The sequence below is a fragment of the Schistocerca nitens genome, chromosome 6, assembly GCF_023898315.1.
Source record: "Schistocerca nitens isolate TAMUIC-IGC-003100 chromosome 6, iqSchNite1.1, whole genome shotgun sequence".
NCBI classification, from domain to species: domain Eukaryota; kingdom Metazoa; phylum Arthropoda; class Insecta; order Orthoptera; family Acrididae; genus Schistocerca; species Schistocerca nitens.
Window position 1 is genome coordinate 341,406,854 of NC_064619.1, and position 23,261 is coordinate 341,430,114.

A 23,261-nucleotide genomic window follows, 5' to 3' on the forward strand; every position below is an offset into this window, starting at 1 on the left:
GAATGTGTAGCAAATTTAGGGCTAATATATCTAGCTGGGACCGCGGTGGGACACTCTGAGATGGGGGTGCAGAAACGAAGTAAAAAATTTATTTAATGTAATACATATATTTTATATAAACAGCCGACAATAACACTTCGGTCATCGAAGCACACGTCACTACACACTTGACGCCCAAATACCCCCAGTAAACACTTCAAACATCACTAACTTTTTAGGTCTGTAGCTCGTGGTCGTGCGGTAGCGTTCTCGCTTCCCGCGCCCGGGTTCCCGGGTTCGATTCCCGGCGGGGTCAGGGATTTTCTATGCCTCGTGATGACTGGGTGTTGTGTGATGTCCTTAGGTTAGTTAGGTTTAAGTAGTTCTAAGTTCTAGGGGACTGATGACCGTAGATGTCAAGTGCTCAGAGCCACTTTTGAACTAAATTTTTGAAACATTTTATCTTGTTCCAATGCAAACATTACTAACTTGCATTTATTGTTAGTTTCACGTTTAGAAAGACTCGTCTTATCATATGGCTATTCAAATGGAAACTGTCCGTGGTGCTGCTTAAATAGTTGCAGCCTCGAACTGCTAGAGAAGTCTGGTATTATCTGGAATGGTTGCGCTGGATCTAGGTGGTGCTTGAATCGTCGATACACGATACAGCACATGCAACGCCATCTGTGAGACGAATCTGTCAACATAAACTTTGACGTAATAAAACTGAGTCTGCATTTACATGTTGCACTAACAGATGGCGTTACGTCAGTGCTTGAGCTAAGCTCGAAAAAGTATTTTCCAAAATCGGGAAAAAATTGGGTCTTATCGGGATGTCGGGACAAGTAGATCCATAATGGTGACGGTCTCGATATATCGGGACGTATGTTAACCCAAAGCATATGTGAAGAAATATGATGTACATATGCGTTTTCACGAAACCTCTTCCTCCCACACGTCATCTACACCCAGAACAAGCATTCGGTACCAAGTGTCAAAAGGAGGGCTGTTGATAAAATATTGATACTTCTTCCAAAAAGTACTGATACATACTAGAGATATTTTTTCAACGATATATCGATATTGAAATAGCGGTATTGAGCTCCAATATTTTTTTTCGCCAATTTTCGATAAATATGTGAAGCTGTTCTTTTGAAATAGTAGTAGAACATAATTTGACTTCCACTATGTGAAGTAATTACGACTTTTTGAACTTTCATCACATCCAGTCTTTCTCTTTGACTGTGTAAAAGAACTATAGATGCCACGAAGTCCGACTGCACCGGAGGAAGGGGCGGGGGAGGGGCAGAGGGAGGGGGGCGCGGTGTAATGAAATAACAAGATATCCGATGTGAAAAAAAAACAATTTTTAACACAACTAGTGTGCTATTTCTTCACATCGGTATTCTTCAAAAACAGTTGCTCATAAAAATCTAAATGACAATATTGGTCATTGCAGTGGGCGCAGACGTGTGAGGGGAAATGATGACGTAATCGGCGCTCGGCGCTACGAACAGGAAGTGCAACGTTCAACTTAGCCACGCAATTTTGACACTACAGCTGCCAGGTCGCTGACTTTGGTGTGAATGAAAAAAACAGGGAAGTCGAAATGAAGTTTTCCAGACAAATCCCGAAAGTGACGAAACCGAACGACGGACCCATCGGACACCTTTTGTCGTGCTGTTTACCTGCAGTTACCATTGAACGAGCATCGTTTTCCTTTCAGTTATTTCTCTAAGGGGAATAAACGCCCGCCCGGCTATCCGCGAGCTTGCTGAGCAGGAAGGCGTGCCGGTCCTCGGCAAGAAACCGCCCGGCGGATGAGTGTCGACGTCCGCACGATATCCCTGGTTCGGTGTGGGGCGGCGGTGGGATGGGTGGATTGCTGTGGTCTCTTGTGGGGTTGTCAGCCACTGAGGACTACGGCGGGACGAAGCCTCTCCTTCGTTTCTAGGTCCCGGGTTTAATACACACACACACACACACACACACACACACAATACAAGGAGGATAAGCAAGCTGCTAGTAATAAATCAATACTTAAATATACAGCTCTAAAACTGGCAGTATATTTACGCAGTGCAGCCGACCTTGTTCTTTTTTTTTTCAGTACATCTATATTTTCTCCGCCCATACATCGATAATTTTTTTGATGTATCGAGCGTCGATAATGATATTTTTTAATATTGATATATCGGATTTCCGATATTTTTTATCAACAGTCTTAGTAAAAATTACTGCAATAACTCTACTCGCCACTTGTTGCTCTCCTCGCGGCGTTTATGGTGCTCCTCTCTCGGCACCGTACGTTCAGCTATGCTCGGAAAGCGAAAAAAGTGACACAACTTAATTTTGGTTGACATAATTACGTAAAAGGATCGTAGTATGACTCTGAGCGCTATGGGACTCAACTTCTGAGGTCATTAGTCCCCTAGAACTTAGAACTAGTTAAACCTAACTAACCTAAGGACATCACACACATCCATGCCCGAGGTAGGTTTCGAACCTGCGACCGTAGCGGTCTCGCGGCTCCAGACTGCAGCGCCTAGAACCGCACGGCCACTGCGGCCGGCCGCGTAGTATGTTTTTGTCGTCAACTTGTGAAGAGCAGCGAAGTGTATTTCGATATTTGTGGGCCAAAGAGCATAAACCGAGTGAAATTCAGAGGCACATGCGTGGCGTGTATGGGGACGACTGTATGGATAGTAGCAATGTATGCAGGTGGTACGCATTCTTCCAAGAGGGCCATGTGAACCTCAGTGACACGTCACGCTCCGGGCGGCCGGTAACAGCTGCAACTCTGCAGCATGTCGGAGCAATTAAGGCAGCAATTTTGAACGACAGGCGTGTGCAGCTGCAAACCTTGTCGCAACAGTTCAAAATTGTCTATATTTCAGTGTACGATATGGTGCATAAGACGCTGAAATTTTGTTAAGTTAGTGCTCGCTAAGAACCTGACAGACAACCACAAGGGCCAGCGAATGATGACAATCAAATGGTTCAAATGGCTCTGACCACTATGGGACTCAACATCTGAAGTCATGAGTCCCCTAGAACTTAGAACTACTTAAACCTAACTAACCTAAGGACATCACACACATTCATGGCCGAGGCAAGATTCGAACCTGAGACCGTAGCTGTCGCGCGATTCCAGACTGAAGCGCCTAGAACCGCTCGGCCACAACGGCCGGCCAGTGATGACAATCTTGGATCACTTTTCGCGTTACGCCGCAGAAGATAGTGACCTTCTGAAAGGAATTTTCACTGGTGATGATTCGTGGGCGTACCATTACACGCCCGAAACCAAGCAGGGTTATACTGAGTGAAAACTATGTGGTCCCTCAGTACGAAAAAAATTCAGAATATCTCAATCACCTAGGAAAGTGACAGTATTCTGGGATATGCACGGTGTGTTATTGGTGGAATTTTTAGAACACGGGACCACTGTGAATGTTGCAGCCTACATTAAACTTGTATCGTGCCCTTCGTGACAAGCACCGCAACATTAATGCTGACGTTGTCAAACTTCTTCGCGATAATGGTCACCCGCATGTTGCTGTTCCTGTTCATGAGAAAATCGCTAAATTTTGGTGGGAGGTGTGCCAGCTTCACCACACAGTCCGGATCTTGCACCGTCGGAATTTCATCTGTTTGGTCCCATGAAGAAATCTCTGACCAGCCAAGGTTTTGCGACATGCGGAAGTGTAATCAGCAGTCCACAGATGGCTATACTCCAACCGAAAGAGCTTCTACGAACAGAGCTTATTGAAATTGGTACCATGATAAGAGAAATGTGTTGAGAACGTTGGTGACTATACAGAAAATTAGGTAAAAGATTTAAGTTCATTTGTGGTTTTTTTTTTTTTTTTTTTTTTTTTACCTATCAAACTTTCTCGTAATACAATTATTGTGCGCTACTTTCCGACCTTCCCCCGTAATTTTGAAGTTTTAACTCAATGTGTATTCCATTCTACATGACTGACTTCGGTTTCACTGACTGATGTCCCATAGCTGACTCCATTCTGACAAAGCGCAGTGGTGTAAATGACTGGCTTCTGATCATTCGTCCGATATGGCTCCGGCTCAGATAAACAAAGAAAGTTTTTATGTGGACATACATATAACATTTGTTACATGTATAACATTTAATATAACGAAAAACCAGTCCAAGTTGCAACTTCGACTTGTTTTTAGTTCTATTGCTTAACAAAAGTTGCCTACTCAAGATGTTCCAGCATGCTGGAAGTTCGTGTATAACATTTGTTATACGTATCTCCACATAAAAACTTTCTTTGTTTACTCCCTTTCTAGTTACTGTAATTATTATAATATTATTCTTATGTATCCTATGCAAACACTTTGTCACATGTATTTTCTATGCAAATAATATTTGTGACATGCAGCTCCCACCTAAAGATGGCCTGAGAAGCCGAAAGCCGGTTCGTGAGAAAATAAATACGAGGGTAAACCCAAAAGTAAGGTCTCCTATTTTTTTATAAGTACATAGACCTGTTTATTTCTACAATGGTGTACATCAGTTTACAGCTTGAACACTTAGCTATTTTTCGACATAATCACCATTTCTGTCGATGCATTTTTGTAGACGCTGTGGCAGTTTTTGCATACCCATGTCATACCACCTCGCCGCCATGCTGAAGAAGGATGCCGCCACTGGCGTGATTGTTGCTTGGTCTCAGGTGTAAAGTGGTATACCCAGGTTTCGTCACTCGTGACAATTGACTCCAGAAAGTTGTCCTGTTCGGTTGCAAGGCGGTGAAGAAATGCGCGGGAATCATCAACTCGTTGCCGCATGTGGTCCTCAGTCAGCATGCGTGGCACCCATCTTGCGCACACCTTCCCGTAGTTCAATGTTTCCGTTAAAATTCTGTGAGCGGTGCTTCGGGAAACCCCAGGAACCAACGTGCAGAGATCATCCAGGGTGATCTGCCGATCTCCGCGCACGCTTTGCTCAACCTTCTACACTGTCGCCGGCTCGACTGGCCGTGCGGTTCTAGGCGCTACAGTCTGCAGCCGAGCGACCGCTATGGTCGCAGGTTCGAATCCTGCCTCGGGCATGGATGTGTGTGATGTCCTTAGGTTAGTTAGGTTTAATTAGTTCTAAGTTCTGGCGACTGATGACCTCAGAAGTTAGTCGCATAGTGCTCAGAGCCATTTTCTACGCTGTCTCCTCAAAAATTGACGGTTTCCCGCTCCTTTGTTCGTTGTGAATTTCGGTCCGACCAGCTGCAAACTCACTACACCACTTACTAACATTTTTGACATCCATGTACGACTCACCACACACTTCCGTCAATTGGCGATGGATTTCAATCGGCGCAGTGCTCTTTGCGTTCAAAAACCGAATAACTGCACGCAATTCGCACTTGGCGGTAACATCCAACGGGAGCTCCATTCTCAACGGCTGCCAAGCCAAGACAGCGCCTCAGCGCGGCGTGTGCATGTTTACACGTTGTTGTTGTTGTGGTCTTCAGTCCTGAGACTGGTTTGATGCAGCTCTCCATGCTACTCTATCCTGTGCAAGCTTCTTCATCTCCCAGTACCTACTGCAACCTACATCCTTCTGAATCTGCTTAGTGTATGCATCTCTTGGTCTCCCCCTACGATTTTTACCCTCCACGCTGCCCTCCAATACTAAATTGGTGATCCCTTGATGCCTCAGAACATGTCCTACCAACCGATCCCTTCTTCTGGTCAAGTTGTGCCACAAACTCCTCTTCTCCCCAATCCAATTCAGTACCTCCTCATTAGTTATGTGATCTACCCATCTAATCTTCAGCATTCTTCTGTAGCACCACATTTCGAAAGCTTCTATTCTCTTCTTGTCCAAACTATTTATCGTCCATGTTTCACTTCCATACATGGCTACACTCCATACAAATACTTTCAGAAACGACTTCCTGACACTTAAATCTATACTCGATGTTAACAAATTTCTCTTCTTCAGAAACGATTTCCTTGCCATTGCCAGTCTACATTTTATATCCTCTCTACTTCGACCATCATCAGTTATTTTACTCCCTAAATAGCAAAACTCCTTTACTACTTTAAGTGTCTCATTTCCTAATCTAATCCCCTCAGCATCACCCGATTTAATTTGACTACATTCCATTATCCTCGTTTTGCTTTTGTTGATGTTCATCTTATATCCTCCTTTCAAGACACTGTTCATTCCGTTCAACTGCTCTTCCAAGTCCTTTGCTGTCTGACAGAATTATAATGTCATCGGCGAACCTCAAAGTTTTTACTTCTTCTCCATGAATTTTAATACCTACTCCGAATTTTTCTTCTGTTTCCTTTACTGCTTGCTCAATATACAGATTGAATAACATCGGGGAGAGGCTACAACCCTGTCTTACTCCCTTCCCAACCACTGCTTCCCTTTCATGCCCCTCGACTCTTATAACTGCCATCTGGTTTCTGTACAAATTGTAAATAGCCTTTCGCTCCCTGTATTTTACCCCTGCCTCCTTTAGAATTTGAAAGAGAGTATTCCAGTCAACATTGTCAAAAGCTTTCTCTAAGTCTACAAATGCTAGAAACGTAGGTTTGCCTTTCCTTAATCTTTCTTCTAAGGTAAGTCGTAAGGTCAGTATTGCCTCACGTGTTCCAGTATTTCTACGGAATCCAAACTGATCTTCCCCGAGGTCGGCTTCTACTAGTTTTTCCATTCGTCTGTAAAGAATTCGTGTTAGTATTTTGCAGCTGTGGCTTATTAAACTGATTGTCCGGTAATTCTCACACCTGTCAACACCTGCTTTCTTTGGAATTGGAATTATTATATTCTTCTTGAAGTCTGAGGGTATTTCGCCTGTTTCATACATCTTGCTTACCAGATGGTAGAGTTTCTCCCAAAGCCGTCAGTAGTTCCAATGGAATGTTGTCTACTCCGGGGGCCTTGTTTCGACTCAGTTCTTTCAGTGCTCTGTCACATTCTTCACGCAGTATCGTATCTCCCATTTCATCTTCATCTACATCCTCTTCCATTTCCATAATATTGTCCTCAAGTACATCGCCCTTGTATAGACCCTCTATATACTCCTTCCACCTTTCTGCTTTCCCTTCTTTGCTTAGAACTGGGTTTCCATCTGAGCTCTTGATGTTCATACAAGTGGTTCTCTTATCTCCAAAGGTCTCTTTAATTTTCCTGTAGGCAGTATCTATCTTACCCCTAGTGAGATAAGCCTCTACATCCTTACATTTGTCCTCTAGCCATCCCTGCTTAGCCATTTTGCACTTCCTGTCGATCTCATTTTTGAGACGTTTGTATTCCTTTTTGCCTGCTTCATTTACTGCATTTTTATATTTTCTCCTTTCATCAATTAAATTCAATATTTCTTCTGTTACCCAAGGATTTCTACTAGCCCTCGTCTTTTTACCTACTTGATCCTCTGCTGCCTTCACTACTTCATCCCTCAAAGCTACCCATTCTTCTTCTACTGTATTTCTTTCCCCCATTCCTGTCAATTGTTCCCTTATGCTCTCCCTGAAACTCTGTACAACCTCTGGTTCTTTCAGTTTATCCAGGTCCCATCTCCTTAAATTCCCACCTTTTAGCAGTTTCTTCAGTTTTAATCTACAGGTCATAACCAATAGATTGTGGTCAGAGTCCACATCTGCCCCTGGAAATGTCTTACAATTTAAAACCTGGTTCCTAAATCTCTGTCTTACCATTATATAATCTATCTGATACCTTTTAGTATCTCCAGGGTTCTTCCATGTATACAACCTTCTATCATGATTCTTAAACCAAGTATTAGCTATGATTAAGTTGTGCTCTGTGCAAAATTCTACCAGGCGGCTTCCTCTTTCATTTCTTAGCCCCAATCCATATTCACCTACTACGTTTCCTTCTCTCCCTTTCCCTACACTCGAATTCCAGTCACCCATGACTATTAAATTTTCGTCTCCCTTCACTATCTGAATAATTTCTTTTATTTCATCATACATTTCTTCAATTTCTTCGTCATCTGCAGAGCTAGTTGGCATATAAACTTGTACTACTGTAGTAGGTGTGGGCTTCGTATCTATCTTGGCCACAATAATGCGTTCACTAAGCTGTTTGTAGTAGCTTACCCGCGTTCCTATTTTCCTATTCATTATTAAACCTACTGCTGCATTACCCCTATTTGACTTTGTGTTTATAACCCTGTAGTCACCTGACCAGAAGTCTTGTTCCTCCTTCCACCGAACTTCACTAATTCCCACTATATCTAACTTTAACCTATCCATTTCCCTTTTCAAATTTTCTAACCTACCTGCCCGATTAAGGGACCTGACATTCCACGCTCCGATCCGTAGAACGCCAGTTTTCTTTCTCCTGATAACGACATCCTCTTGAGTAGTCCCCGCCCGGAGATCCGAATGGGGGACTATTTTACCTCCGGAATATTTTACCCAAGAGGACGCCATCATCATTTAATCATACAGTAAAGCTGCATGCCCTCGGGAAAAATTACGGCCGTAGTTTCCCCTTGCTTTCAGCCGTTCGCAGTACACACAGCGCGTGAAGCACTCTTATAACAGTGTGACCAACTGCCACACAAACAGAGTTATGTACTTACAAAAAAAAGGAGACTTTGCTTTTGGGATTGCCCTCGTACAATTTTGCGGAACATTAGGAAGTAGGGACCTTTTGTTCGTGAAAGAAAAATTAATAAAAGAGAAAAAATTGCCAAATTATACAAACCTTAGACATCGCATACGTCTGTCACCAATGCGTACCAAAAGTTACCTATAAGGGTCCACCTTAGGACGAAACTAGGAGCAGAAGAAAAGTATTTTAATCACTGCCTGGAGAGGGTACGCCACAGGGGAAATACTGACCAATTCGTCGTATAGCGCACGCTGCCTCCTAAGGCACAAATTTCAAAGAGAAGTAACAGATTCGGAAATGCGCATTGCGAGACAATCATTTTCAAATATAGTACTTATTTGTGGCAGTGATTAGAAGAAAAATGGCCAATGTTGAAGAAATACTAACGCTAGCAACATTCGCGAACTGAAAACAATTAACGAAAAATGCTCCGAAAGGGGCCGATATGCGACGACCGAAACCAGGGGCCCAGCAGCCAGCAGGCAACTTTTAGAGCGTCTACTGTAATCTCTGCACCACGGTTACTTCCACAGTTACATTCCCCTCGATCGGGCGTACAGAGCACTTTGTACACACGTAAAGAGTAGCTATCTTTATGTTACCAAGGCAAACATGTATGAGCAAAATCACAATTTAATCGAAGGTTAATTAAACAGCGATAAAATAAACTTAATCATATGCGCTAAATCACTGTTTATTTAAACAATAATAAAATAAACCTTTCATCATGTCACTGTTGACGCATAAAAGTGTTACCCCACAATAATTATCCATTCGAAGCATTCAACAGTACAGCTGCATCAGACCCCGGCAATCGCTTATTTAGACACTAATTATCTCGTAGATAACAGCCTCATTGTGGTATTGCAGTCCTAGCTCGGAATCTGGGTCATTTTCTTGCAGGGATCGTAAATTTTTTCTCACATAACTTGCAGTTTAATTTATATAACAGCTACTCATTTGGACGTATGACAACACAACTTATTACTGTGCTATCTGAAGCATTAATAAAGGAATAGGCACGGACTCGCAATTGTAAAACAATAGTCGAACCGTACAAAACAATGTTACTTGCGACTGGAGCACTTGATGCATGAGCGCCCCCGCTCGAAGGTTAAATTCCGCGGTGGCGATTGTGTTGCTGTCTTTGTTGTGTGTTCACATGTTGAAAATAAAGGACGAACAGCTCTCATAGATACGTTCAGTTCCTTTTGTTAAAAACAAGCTTCTGAAGCTTCTTTTCTTGGGCGCGGGGATTGTGCATTAGAATTTTTTTTATTATGGCTTCAGCACCGAAAAAGAAAAGAGTGTTAAAAAACAGTGAGAGTAAACGCCAAAATCTGAAATATACGTAAGTGTGGCAAGAGGAAGAACAGTTTAAAGGGTGGTTAACTGCAGATACCAAGAACAGTTATCGTGCTCGTTGCAAGGCACGTGATATTAGTTTAGGTGCTGGAAGAAGCAAACTATCGAAACACACAAATCGCTATTCGCACAGAAGTCTAGTGTCATAATTCGATAAACTGTCAGTGCTTTCATCGTAGGTGCATCAACAAACTACAAGCAACGCAAGTCTTAAGCTCGAAGAGGACATCACAGCTGATGAAATAAGACTGGCAACATCATTTGCTGAACACTCACTATCCTTGTCAACAGCAGGTCATATAGATTAACTCATAAAAGTATTTTCGTCCATTCTAAAACTGCCCAAAACACTAACAGTAGCAAGCTTCCCAAATAACATTATGAATATTTTGTTTGAAAACAGTGACCGTTTAGCACACAAATTTGTTAAGATAGGAGAAATACTACCACCCAATACGTGATTAACTATTTTATTTTATTTTGATCAGTCTAGAATTTTTTGCATTCGTAGGGACTTTCAAGATGAACGACGGGACTTTTCATATGTCGTGTAAGGACGTGGTCGAAAATGGGTTTGCAGCACTGGTTTGGGTCTGCCGCGAGGTTGCTTGCTTGCTGCTCCTATTTTGACTTCCTCACTGTGAGGATGTTCGATTGGAAGTTTGTGGCCTGTTGGCCTTTACTCCCCTGGGATCTTGTCGAATCTTCTTTCTGTACTGGTAGGTATTTCTGGACTGGCAAGGAGTGCCGATGACCTATTTCTTGAGCTTGTCGATATGACGATTTTTCTTTTTCTTCTTACTTGTTGCTGAGGTCTCTTCCTCGGCTGGGATACCGTGCATTCGGATTCCTAATTTATCATATTCTCCGTTGACCAGAGCGATGATGATACAACGCATTTGCAACTCTGTGAAGATAGGGTAGGAGTCAATCAGATTGAACTCCTCCCTAGAAAGACCAATAAGGCCTTCTGGATACCCAAGTGGGTGATGTGGGAGTGGAGGTATAGGATGGTTAGGTGGAACGAAAGGATAAGGGTGGTCGTGGTGGGGGTAGGTACCATCGCGAAGCGAGCCAGCGATCTTCTTCAATACAGCGCTTGCGCTGTACATGTCTGGAAGCGGGAGGAATTGGACTTCTTCCCACTCTTCATCTTGCGCTGCTGCTTCGGTGTCCGTCTTGTGCTGTGTTGCCTCCCCTTCGGCAGGCACGTCGGTCTGCGTGGCCACCGTCGCGAACTCCTTCTCACATGGAGGAGTCGTCTGGGTGGCGGTGTCTGTTGTGGCGGAAGCTTCCTTGGCTGAGCGAAGCTCCTGCGTCAGCACAGCAATCTGACGCCGAGCCTCGCCCAGTTCCGCCAGCATGGCCGCCCTCTCTTCCACCATGGCGGATTTGAAGGCGGACATGGCTTCTTGTACGGCGTCGTTAAGGCGCCTGGTGACGACGTCTTCTGTACAAGTGACCACCTCTTCGTGTGTGGTGGTCACTTGCTTCTGCGTCTTCTTCTCCGGTCCGCGCCAATTTTTTCTGTAGGCGCAGGAGCGGGCGTTGGCCGCGTGTGCGCCACCGCAGTTGGCGCAGGTACAGGGGGCGTCCTTCTGCTTCTTGCAGTCGCGTGTGTCGTGTGCTTGCGCACACTTCAAGCACGCAACTGCTCCGCTGCAGTGCCAAGCTTTTGGCAGCGAAAGCACTGCGCTGCAGTCTTCCTCTTCTTCTTGCCGGATGTTCCTGCTAGCGTGAGCAGCAACTCCGCCAAGGCAGCAGCTTTGCGTCCCCTTCCGCGTCCCGACATCTCGAGTAGCAACAGCGACAATCAGCTATGCGTAACTCACCGCAGCGTGAGCGGGAATGCCGCGAGGTAGTGTCGGATACAAATGCAAAACACATTGTGCGATGTCAGTTAAATACTATGACAAAGCGTGAGACTACTTTATAAAAGCGTGGTGGATTCTTTAACTTTTGGAGAGTACTATCGTTTATAATGATAATGTGTTCGCGATCATGAATCGTTAACGAGAGCTTTACCGGTATTATTAATGAACTTCAGTAATATTGACGAACTGAATGGTGCTTCCGTAACTGACAGAAGGCCTCTGAAGCTTCATCTACACCTATATTCCGCAAAGCACCTTACGGTGTACGGCGGAGGGTACTTCTGGCATCACTCTCTCTCTCTCTCTCTCTCTCTCTCTCTCTCTCTCTCTCTCTCTCTCTCTCTCTCTCCTCCCTTCTATGTTCGTCCTGAAAAAGACGGATGGAAAGAATGACTACCGATAAAATTTAGTATGAGCTCTAATTTATGAGATTTTCTCGTCGTAATCATTTTGGGAGAAGTATCTGGTGGAAGTAATATGTTCCCCGCATCTTCTTGAAAAATACGCTCCTCGGAATTTCAACAAGGAAATTCTCTGTGATGCACAATGCCTCTCTTTTGGCGTCTGACACCGAAATTTGTTGAGCTTCCCCGAATCGCTCTTGCGCGTACTAACCGAACACCTGGACGAAAATTACTGTTCTTCGCTGCATCTTCTCTGTCCCTTCTAGTAATCCTACTTAGTAAGGCCGGCCGGGGTGGCCGAGCGGTTCTAGGCGCTACAGTCTGGAACCGCGCGACCGCTACGATCGCAGGTTCGAATCCTGCCTCGGGCATGGATGTGTGTGATGTCCTTAGGTTAGTTAGGTTTAAGTAGTTCTAAGTTCTAGGGGACTGATGACCTTAGAAGTTAAGTCCCATAGTGCTCAGAGCCATTTGAACCTACTTAGTAAGGCACCCAAACTGATCAGCAAGTATCGGTGTTACAAGTGCTTTGTAAGCCATGACTTTTGTGGATGAATTACATTTCCTTAAGATCTTTCCAATGGATCGCAGCCCGTCATTACTTTTAATGCAGTTTACTTTACTTGGTCACTCCACTTCAGCTCGAGCCAGATGGTTACTCCTAGGTATTTTACCATGGTTACTGGATGCAGTGATCTCAAGCCAACAGATTTCTTAGAATGTAATATGACTTGTTCGTTAGCATTCTGCAATAGATTGAAAAAATACTTTATAGTAATAATTCCTTGATAGAATTTCATCTTTTTCCGACAAGAACTGTACATTATCGAATGTAGAAACATTTGGGTTGGGGAATGTCTTTTATGAGACAGAAATAATGACAGAAGTGATGTAATGGTAGAAACGGCCTTGTGGTTCGGTTACAAATATTATTTTCTTCGTTTATTTATCCGCAATGTGCTACATTTATTTATGTTTTGGTCCAACCATCAGTCGCTACACGAATCGTCTACCCCCCTGTAGGATTTCCTGTTATTCTGCTACAGCCTTCTGCCGTTGCAATCCTCCTTCAGACAACAGCATCGTCCGTGAAAACCTTCATGGCGCTTTTCATATTGTCCACTGCATCTTTCACAAACTTGATAGATAACAACGGCGCTGTAACACTCTCTTGGGATATTCCCGAAATTAACTTTACGGCTGTAGATTTCTTCCAGTTAAAACCAACACGTTGAGCTCTACCTCCAGGGAAGCCCTGAATAAAAAAAAATAAAAAAAATAAAAAAATCTGGCCCAATACTCGATAGGTTCGTATTCTGTTCACCAAACAACAGTTTGGAATTATATCGAAAGTCTTCCTAAAGTCAAGGAACACGGCATCAACTCGAGAATACTCTGAATGTCCTAGACAAACAAGTCGATGTGAATTTCGGATTTCTTGTCTTTGGAGTCCATGCTGATTTTCATAAAGGAAACGTTCGTTCTTCAAAAACGTTATACTATTCCTAAACTGCATTTCCGGACTAGGACGAAAAACATTCCGAATTTACGTATTCAATAATGGTCTCGTTGGTGTGATTAACTGTTTGCTGTAACTATAATCATTTCTGAACAATGTAATCTTCTCACTAGAGAAGTTTATTTACCCATATTTAGATCTGGAGAAATAAACTTCTCTAGAAAGAAAACTACATTATTCAGATTCAGAGTTCGCTCTCCTGCTGACAATGTGTAATTATTTTTACATACTCGATTGTGTATCTAAATTAAGTGAAACTATTTCTGAAAAATCGCCCTTCTGCTTATGTAGTTCACAGCTTCAGATATGACCTGTTGCGGTGCGCGTGGTAACTGCAACATACACACAATCGAATACTTAGATTAATTGATGATATAAACTTCGTGTTGTGAAAGGCTAGACATTAACGAACGTATTAGCACTCCACACAACTTCCAATTCGTAATGGGTACAGACTACACGGCTGAATATTCAAACGGAACAGCACCCATATCGTCTTAGAGGTGTTTACAGCGTCGGCTGTGCTTCCTGATCGTGGACGTCATAGGCCGATTCGAGGACGCACTGCCGTCTGCGACTCCCTGGTAATGCAGCAGAAATTAGAGCCAATTTTCCACCAGGAGTACCCTCCAGAACTACTGTGTCAGATTTCTTAGAACTCGAGGTGCGTGGTCCGATAGCATTTTGGAATAGATTTGAACAAAATAGTTTATACTACTGTCTCCTCCTCTAGATCTACATCGCTGCTCTGCAATACACATCTTAGTGCCTGGCAGGGGGTTCACAGAACGAATTTTAGAACTATTTTCCGACCGTTCCACTCTTGAATAGCACAGGGGAAAAAGGATCACTTAAATCTTTCCGTGCGAGCTCTGATTTCTCTTATTTTATTACGATGATCACTTCTCCCTATGTTACAGGGTGTCAACCTACTATTTTCGCGTTCGTAGGAAAAAGCTGTAGATTGAAATTTTCTAGAAAGATCTTGCCACAACGAAAAACGTCTTTGTTCTAACGATTGCTACCTCAGATCGTAATACATCCACCATTTCCCGATAGTACAAAACGAGCTGCCCTTCTTTAAACTTTTGCGATGTGCTCCATCAACCCTACCTGATAAGGATACGATGCCGCGCAGCAATACTCCAGCAGAGGACGGACAATAGTAGTGTGCGCATCCCTCTAGCAAATTTGTTGCATCTTGTATGTGTTCTGGCAAAAAGAACGCAGGTTGACTGATTAATGTCCATACTTTTTGAATGCAGCCCAAATGTTACAGTTAATTACAATCCTTTAGTATCGCCTTCCCCACAACATTTTCTGTACGATTGTTCCAATTCAAGTTGTTCATAATTGCAATCTCTAGCCATTTAATTGAACCGACAACCTTTAAATTTCCGTGATTTTTCGCATAACCGAAATTTAACGGATTTGTTGTAGTACTCTTATGGAATATATCACACTGCTTATTGTTCATGGTCAGTTACCACTTTTCACTCTACAAGATATCTTATCTAAATGATTTTGTACTTCGTATTGAGCTTCTGATGACTTTACCATATGGTAAACGACGGCATCATCTGCAAACAACCTAAGGGGACTGTTCACATTTTCTCAAAAATCATGTATATACATTAGAAACAGCAGAGAGCCTGTAACACTTGCCTGGAGAACTCCTGATATAATTTTTGTTTCGCTCGCTGACCTCTTGTCAGTTACTGCGAACTGTGATCTTCTCACAGGAAATCACGAATTCAGTCACACAAGAGAGACGGTACTCCACAGGCAATTTGATTAGAAGTAGCTTGTGAGGACCGATGTCAAAAGCCTTCTGGAAATCGAGAAATATGGAACTATCTTGAGATCGTCTGTCGATAGCAATCATTACTTCGTGTTGTGTTTCACAAGAACTGAATGCTATGAATCCGTTCTATGTGTAAATTTTCATCCTCTTTCTCTGATGAAAATTGTTCATTACCGATTACAGAAACATTTGGTATGAGAATTGTCTTTTGTAATGAGGAAGAAATTAATTACAGTAACGACTTAATTGCAACAAATATTTTTTCGAGGATAAAATTTCTTCAATCAGACTTGACCTTAAAGTAACTGATTCGCTACATAACTTTCATTTCCAACGTCATCGCCATCCGGGGTGGCCGAGCGGTTCTAGGCGCTACAGTCTGGAACCGCGCGACCGCTACGGTCGGAGGTTCGAATCCTGCCTCGGGCATGGATGTGTGTGATGTCCTTAGGTTAGTTAGATTTAAGTAGTCCTAAGTTCTAGGGGACTGAAGACCTCAGAAGTTAAGTCCCATAGTGCTCAGAGCCATTTGAACCATTTGAACCAACGTCATCATTTGATGCTAAGGTGAAGAATCCTGTGCCTGGAGATGGTCGTTTGTAATCGTAAATGGCAAGGGAGCCCATACGATAATTTGGGGGGTAGGACGTATTTTGGAACACGAATGGCGATATGCAAACAGCCATTAACATTTTTTCAAATCCGACCATGTTAAAAACCTGTGTGATACTGACTTTTAAGTCGTTTCTTGAAAGAAAAAACCTGAATATACTAAATTCTTTCCTTTCCTTGATAGCTAGTAGAATGCCACGGTCTCCCCCCCCCCCCCCCCCCTACCAGCAGCTATGGGCGCCCTTGGTAGCTGGTAGTAAAATAAAATGTTTCAGATTAGTAGTTATTAAGTTATTAGACTTTAGCTGCAAATGGAGCTACGGGGAAGTGTCCCACGTCACTACTGTGGAGCCCATCTCCCAGGTGCAGGGGAGACGCAAAAGAAGAGGTGGTCGTTGCAAATTTCATTCCTTTGTCTATTTATATTTGCTGTGATAGTATCACTAAAAAATAAATGAAAATGTTGGCGCTGAAATGTTGAATGTTATCTGTTTCAACAGTTTTCTGAATGAGTGACTGAACTAGAGCTGTATGTTCAGTGATTTGTTTGTGACTTGATGATTAATATAAGCATTTCATAATACATTTTAGAATTTGTTATTGACACAGTTTTTGCCTGTATCGTCGTACCTATTTGGTCACATTTTTTCACCTGCAAACCTTACGTCTAGATCAGTGGTCGTTGCTCACGAGCTAATATTGACAATATAGGGCAACAACTCGGGTCACATAGAACGGAAAGAGAGGAGGTTGGTTAACCCTAGAGAAATTCAGTTTTCACCAAACCACTGATACTGATATAAGCTTACCACTTACAAATTTTGAATCTACATATTGTAAGCTATCACAGCCAACATTTTAAAGCAAAAAGAAAAAGAATATTTTCCAACTACAGGCATTTTTTTTATGAAGGCTTATATAGTGACCAGTTTTCCGTACCGAAGCGAGTGCCATCGCAACAAGATCCCATGCTCGTTTTTCTGATTTCTGGGCAAATTTTCCAGGCATCTTCATGCCCTAGTATTTGAAACAATGCCAAGCACCTGGAGCAGACGGTTTTCAATAGGACTTTTTTATTGGGCCAAATATAACAGACGGGGAACGGTTGTACGTAATATAACTTCATTAATTCAAAATTGTCACAGAGGGAAGGAATCTTAGATGATAGCTATGTATATAAAAGAGTTTATAAGTAAGTTTTATCTGTTGTATTGTGAGTGTTTTTTGGAAGTAACTAATTCATATTTTTGGGTGAACACCTTGACCAGTTTTCTCGGTGAGTAGTTTAGTCACTTTTCCCGATCGGACGCCATGTCGGCATTAGTGATCCACAGAAGAATCTACCAGACTGAAACACATAACGATGAATTACATCTGTAGACCAAAGGACGTTTTTGAACATTGAGGCTTTAAAATTATTACTCTCGTACAAGTGGGGTAACAAGAATAACATAAATGACTTATCTTACACCAGAGACATGAAAACAAAAAAATTTTTTACGAGAGTGAAACGGAAAAAACTTCGTCAGTCAACGTCACTAATAACAATAGCGATTTAGTATAAGAACTAGTCTGACCACTTCTCACCAGGCAGCAGCGCTGTTCATGACAAAAAATGTACAACGTTCAATTTCCCGTCCTGACCGCTTTACCACACCTTCCCTTACCGATCTTGCTATTAATTGGTAACATACATAAATTAGTATGTTAAGTTAATTAGTAAATCATTGCAAAAGGGAGACACGATGACAAATGTTTGTCACTTTTCTCTTGCTCATTGCATAGTACTACAACAGCCTTAATTTGGTTTCATATTACTTGCTACGAACATGTACCACATTTGAAGCCGACCGTCTCTATAACGCACGCTCATGAATTCATATTACTTCCGCTGACATTTATACCATAGCAGCTGATCGGTGCTAGTGGCGCACGCTTGTGGCTTGTCATCATTGGAAGACAAGCAATAGAAAACTCCCCCTTTCACTTCTATTAACCCAGTAGTGGCCGCACTACATTCCACTCTGCACCTAACATAAGCGCGAAACTACTTAGCTCATGGCCGAATTCACCAACGTCAGTTAAAATTAATGGCATCTTAAAATATTACCATCTCTGTCTTTTTTTATTTTATACTGAGAAGGGGACCGCGTAAACTTTCCCTCACCGATTTGATTCAAATTGACAAGACTTGTAGGGTACGACTACATCTACATGATTACTCTGCAATTCACATTTAAGTGCTTGGCAGAGGGTTCATCGAACCACAATCATACTCCCTACCATTCCACTCCCGAACATCGCGCGGGGAAAACGAACACCTAAACCTTTCTGTTAGAGCTCTGATTTCTCTTATTTTATTTTGATGATCATTCATACCTATGTAGGTTGGGCTCAACAAAATATTTTCGCATTCGGAAGAGAAAGTTGGTGACTGAAATTTCGTAAATAGATCTCGCCGCGACGAAAAACGTCTTTGCTTTAATGACTTCCATCCCAACTCGCGTATCATGTCTGCCACACTCTCTCCCCTATTACGTGATAATACAAAACGAGCTGTCCTTTCTTGCACCCTTTCGATGCCCTCCGTCAATCCCACCTGGTAAGGATCCCACACCGCGCAGCAATATTCTAACAGAGGACGAACGAGTGTAGTGTAAGCTGTCTCTTTAGTGGACTTGTTGCATCTTCTAAGTGTCCTGCTTATGAAACGCAACCTTTGGCTCGCCTTCCCCACAATATAATCTTTGTGATCTTTCCAACTGAAGTTGTTCGTAATTTTAACACCCAGGTACTTAGTTGAATTGACAGCCTTGAGAATTTTGCTATTTATCGAGTAATCGAATTCCAACGGATTTCTTTTGGAACTCATGTGGATCACCTCACACTTTTCGCTATTTAGCGTCAACTGCCACCTGCCACACCATACAGCAAACTTTTCTAAATCGCTTTGCAACTGATACTGGTCTTCCGATGACCTTACTAGAAGGTAAATTACAGCATCACCTGCGAACAACCTAAGAGAACCGCTCAGGTTGTCACCCAGGTCGTTTATATAGATCAGGAACAGCAGAGGTCCCAGGACGCTTCTCTGGGGAACACCTGATATCACTTCAGTTTTACTCGATGATTTGCCGTCCATTACTACGAACTGCGACCTTCCTGACAGGAAATCACTCGATAATACAAACAGGAAGAATTCAAATGATTCAAATGGCTCTGAGCACTATGGGACTTAACATCTATGGTCATCAGTCCCCTAGAACTTAGAACTACTTAAACCTAACTAACCTAAGGACATCACACAACACCCAGTCATCACGAGGCAGAGAATACAAACAGGAAGACACAACTCTTAACCAATTTCTGGAGAACAGAGATAAAAGTTTTACACGTATTTATCTATTTTGTATGGTCGCTAGTACTCAAAGAGTCCGCAGCCGAGCTTGTTAAGTGGTTAGTCACAGGAGTGCGAAGTCCTGGGCTCGAATATTCCTTACAGCATTTTTTTTTTTTTTTTGCTTCTCACGTAAATTTTATGACTGTGTAAACTCATTATTGAACGATTCATTTTTTATTTTCATGATCTTTACCCTGAAAAAGGAGAAAATTGTTTCCGTAGTGATAGGGGGCTGTACATAGTTTCTGGCCATTTCTCTAGTATTTGGATGCCATAAACCCGTAACGCTTTTGTACTGTTTGAAATTACAAGCGCGTAGTTCCATCAGAGATGCTGTGCCGCTTGGAGGCTCCCTTGGAGCTTCTCTGTTTCGCAAGATGCGCGGGAGATGGTGCGCACTATTAATCATGAAATGAGGAGAGACAGTAGTGGCAGTGGTGTGTTATGAGTAGTGGTACAGCACAGGCCGAGTGGTACGGTTGCAGTTATATTGTGAGGAAGTGGAACGTGCTGATTTACTGATTAAGCAGGCTGCTGTGGCCGAGCGGTTCTAGGTGCTTCAGTCTGGAACCGCGCTGCTGCTACGGTCGCAGGTTCGAATCCTACCTCAGGCATGGACGTGTGTAATGACTTTAGGTTAGTTAGGTTTAAGTAGTTCTGAGTCTAGGGGACTGATGACCTCAGATGATAAGTCCCATAGTGCTTAGAGCCATTTGAACCTTTTTTTTTTTTTTTTTTACTAATTAATGATTTGAGGTGAGGAAAGAGATTGAAGCATTTTGAGACGAATATTTCATTACGATTATTTTGATGAGTTATAGAAGAGGATTTAATTTAAGGTAACTGATTTAAGATCTTGTACTTTATTGTGGCAGCTTGTGGTATTGCATTCTTCGTTCAGAGATCCAGAGACTTGTGTATAGGGAAAGACAAACAGTCATGCATAATTTTCAATCTGAATTTGGGGGTAGGAATAACTGTTGAATATTTAACGTCATTTCTACGAGTTGCAGTTTTGAAAAAGTCTCGTTTGATGTTAAAGACTACTTACGTTTGTCCACTCAAGAACTGTAATTTTTTGTGTATTAATGTTTGTGATGCAAAGAACGAGATAATTTTTCAGTATTTCTAATCACAAAACTAATTGATGTTATAATTTATCCCAAGTGATTGTCGCATCCAAACTCCATGCCAAAATATGAGCAGTGCCATGGCGTTTCCACTGGAGAACAGGTAAGCCAAAATTAAATAATAAAAATATGGATCAACGAGTTTTTCCAGGGCCAGTTTATCAGTTAAAAAGTTTAGTGATCCATAGTGCTGAATTCAGACAGTATTCTTGCCACTCGTCCATTACGAACGTTTAAAGAGATAGGAAACCAGATGGGCATTTTCAATTTACTTTCTCGCAGTCAAATTTTGCAACACATTCTCGCAAACGAATTCATACGTTCGAAGTTTACGAAATTCTGTGTTGAAAGTTTGTGTAAGGTCACAGACAGCTTACACTGCCACTAGCAAAAACTTTTAGTGAATAACAACAATCATATTATTATTAATAAGATAACTTTCAAGAACGAGATTGGAAAAAATAGATGCACAAGAACTTTCAATTAAATCGGCATAGTCATTTTATTTATAGTATTTTATCTAGAAGTGTGGCAAGTATAATGTGTGACTTACGGAGAGCTGTATGAATCAGGATGACACTCATCACAGAAACAAGGGGAACAATAATTATTGCATCATACGGCACTTGTAACGAACGCCGAATATTTGCATGTGCATGGTTTTATCAATGTGTCTGTTGTAAAACAAGCTTCGGCTACATTCGTAAGCTGTGCTCGGGCATCACACAATTTCGCGGGGTAGTACGCATATATCTTGTTAGAATTAGGTGGGAATGAAATAAAAGAGAAGTACCAAATGCGAGTTTCGGTACACAGACCTCGCGCTTATGAAATTAAGCTCTTATTCTCTTGGTTGTGGAATTCTTTATTACTAGCGACTGTACGAAGTATATAAGCGCGGGTAAAATTTTCAAACTCGTTTTTCTCGAAAATACGAATCAAATCGGCGAGGGGAAGTTTGTACGGTCCCCATGAGAGCAATAAAAATACTCTTAAGAAGCTCCTAACATTAAGTGGCTTTCTGGATTCGCTGTCACTTGTTAGAACGAATATTGTCACAGAATACGGCAAAGAACCGTGGGCCTCCCGAACACACGATTCGGGCCGCAGTGTGACGACCACTGGTCTATATTAGGCAGACGCTCACCTGTGTCGAGGCAGATGCCCATGACGCCATGCACGCCTCCAGCAGAAGAGCCGGTGCCAAGGCGCCAGCCTTCAGGGCACACGCGTCTTCATGCTCGCGGCCGACGTAGCACCTGCTGCAGGAGCCGAGCGGACATTCCACCTCCCCCCGGCACCTACGCTAAACTTGCCGGCAGGGGCCCCCGTAGCGCAGACTGAGTGCTGGATCGCTGACTCCGGCCGCTGAGTGACTGCCCTGGCCGAGGGAGCGCGCTAACTGTACTAGGGACTGCACTGGACGCCGCCCTTTGCATAATTGATGCCGGCCTTCGGGCCGGGGCGGCGCGGACACGCGCCCTGCGCATGCGCCGGCAGCGCCACGCCACGCCGCGAGTCGGTGGTCAGGTCGGCGCTTCGTCTGGACGCTCCAGCGGCGGACGGGGAAGGCGTCAGAGCCTGAGGAAGGCATCGAAGCCTGGAGCCGTCTTCACACTGGACGACGTGGTGTCCGTTATGGTTACTGCACTCTCGGAACTTGCCACGTCTCACAGAATATGCTCCTCATCGTTATCTGTGACAGCAGCGCTCTACAGCAGCAGTTGTCGGCTGCATTTGGCGCGCAAACCACACAGTTTCTTTACCGCGGGTAAAATAGCTGCGGTAGCTCTTCCAGCGATTGTCGAAAGAGCAGAGAAAATCGCGAAGAAGATTATGAACTTTTCGATGCCTTGGACAGTATATTGCTGGTATTGTATTGTATTGTGTGGTGTGCGTACTGTAAGTCGTTCGGTACACACACCATTAGATTATTTGTCTTGTCGCTCTAACGAAGTAGGCGAGTGTCAGCAATATGTCTTGTGGTCTTATCGTGGCGTGTTTATCTTCTGCCGTTAGGTCAGACGATAGAATTGCCACTTGCACGCTTAGAGTAGCAGATTGACGGTGACCAACTTTAAACAGAACTTGATTAATTTTCACACACATTTATTAAAATAATAACGAGCCTAAAAACTACTTAACTTGGTTCTGGATCCTATTTACAATTGCCAATCTGAAGTTCCTTTGGAATTGGTACGTTAGTCTTATTTTCACATATATCTCTGATACTTGACAAAGTGTCTATACATTTCTCTTCATGGTTACGTACAGGAATACGATAATCTTATTAGGCGCAGACTGAAACTTGACTATAGACTGGTACAGACAAATGCAGACTGGTACAGACTGTGCAGACAAATGCAGACTGACTAATCGGAGGTCTGTACACTCGTTATAATACCTCGCGCATTCAGGTATCACTGCGCGAGTGTGATCCGCGAGGAGAAAAGGTTCTACGTTAGCAGCGATCTCATTGGCTGCGTTACATATTAATACGCGGATCGGCGGAAGCAGAATTTGGTCCGTCTCTAAGACAGCGCCATCTCATAGTGCGGAG

At 42.9% G+C, this 23,261-nt stretch overlaps 1 protein-coding gene across 1 annotated transcript in view; it reads right to left on the reverse strand.

The window, feature by feature from the left end:
* Positions 1 to 22,076, reverse strand: part of LOC126262334 (adenylate kinase isoenzyme 5) — a 483,860-nt gene extending 461,784 nt beyond the window's left edge. Inside the window, exon 1 of the mRNA XM_049958893.1 lies at positions 21,849 to 22,076. Coding sequence (XP_049814850.1) covers positions 21,849 to 21,870 — 22 coding nt within the window. The 5' untranslated portion in view covers positions 21,871 to 22,076. The remainder of the gene's footprint in view (positions 1 to 21,848) is intronic.
* Between the last annotated feature and the right edge of the window lie 1,185 nt (positions 22,077 to 23,261).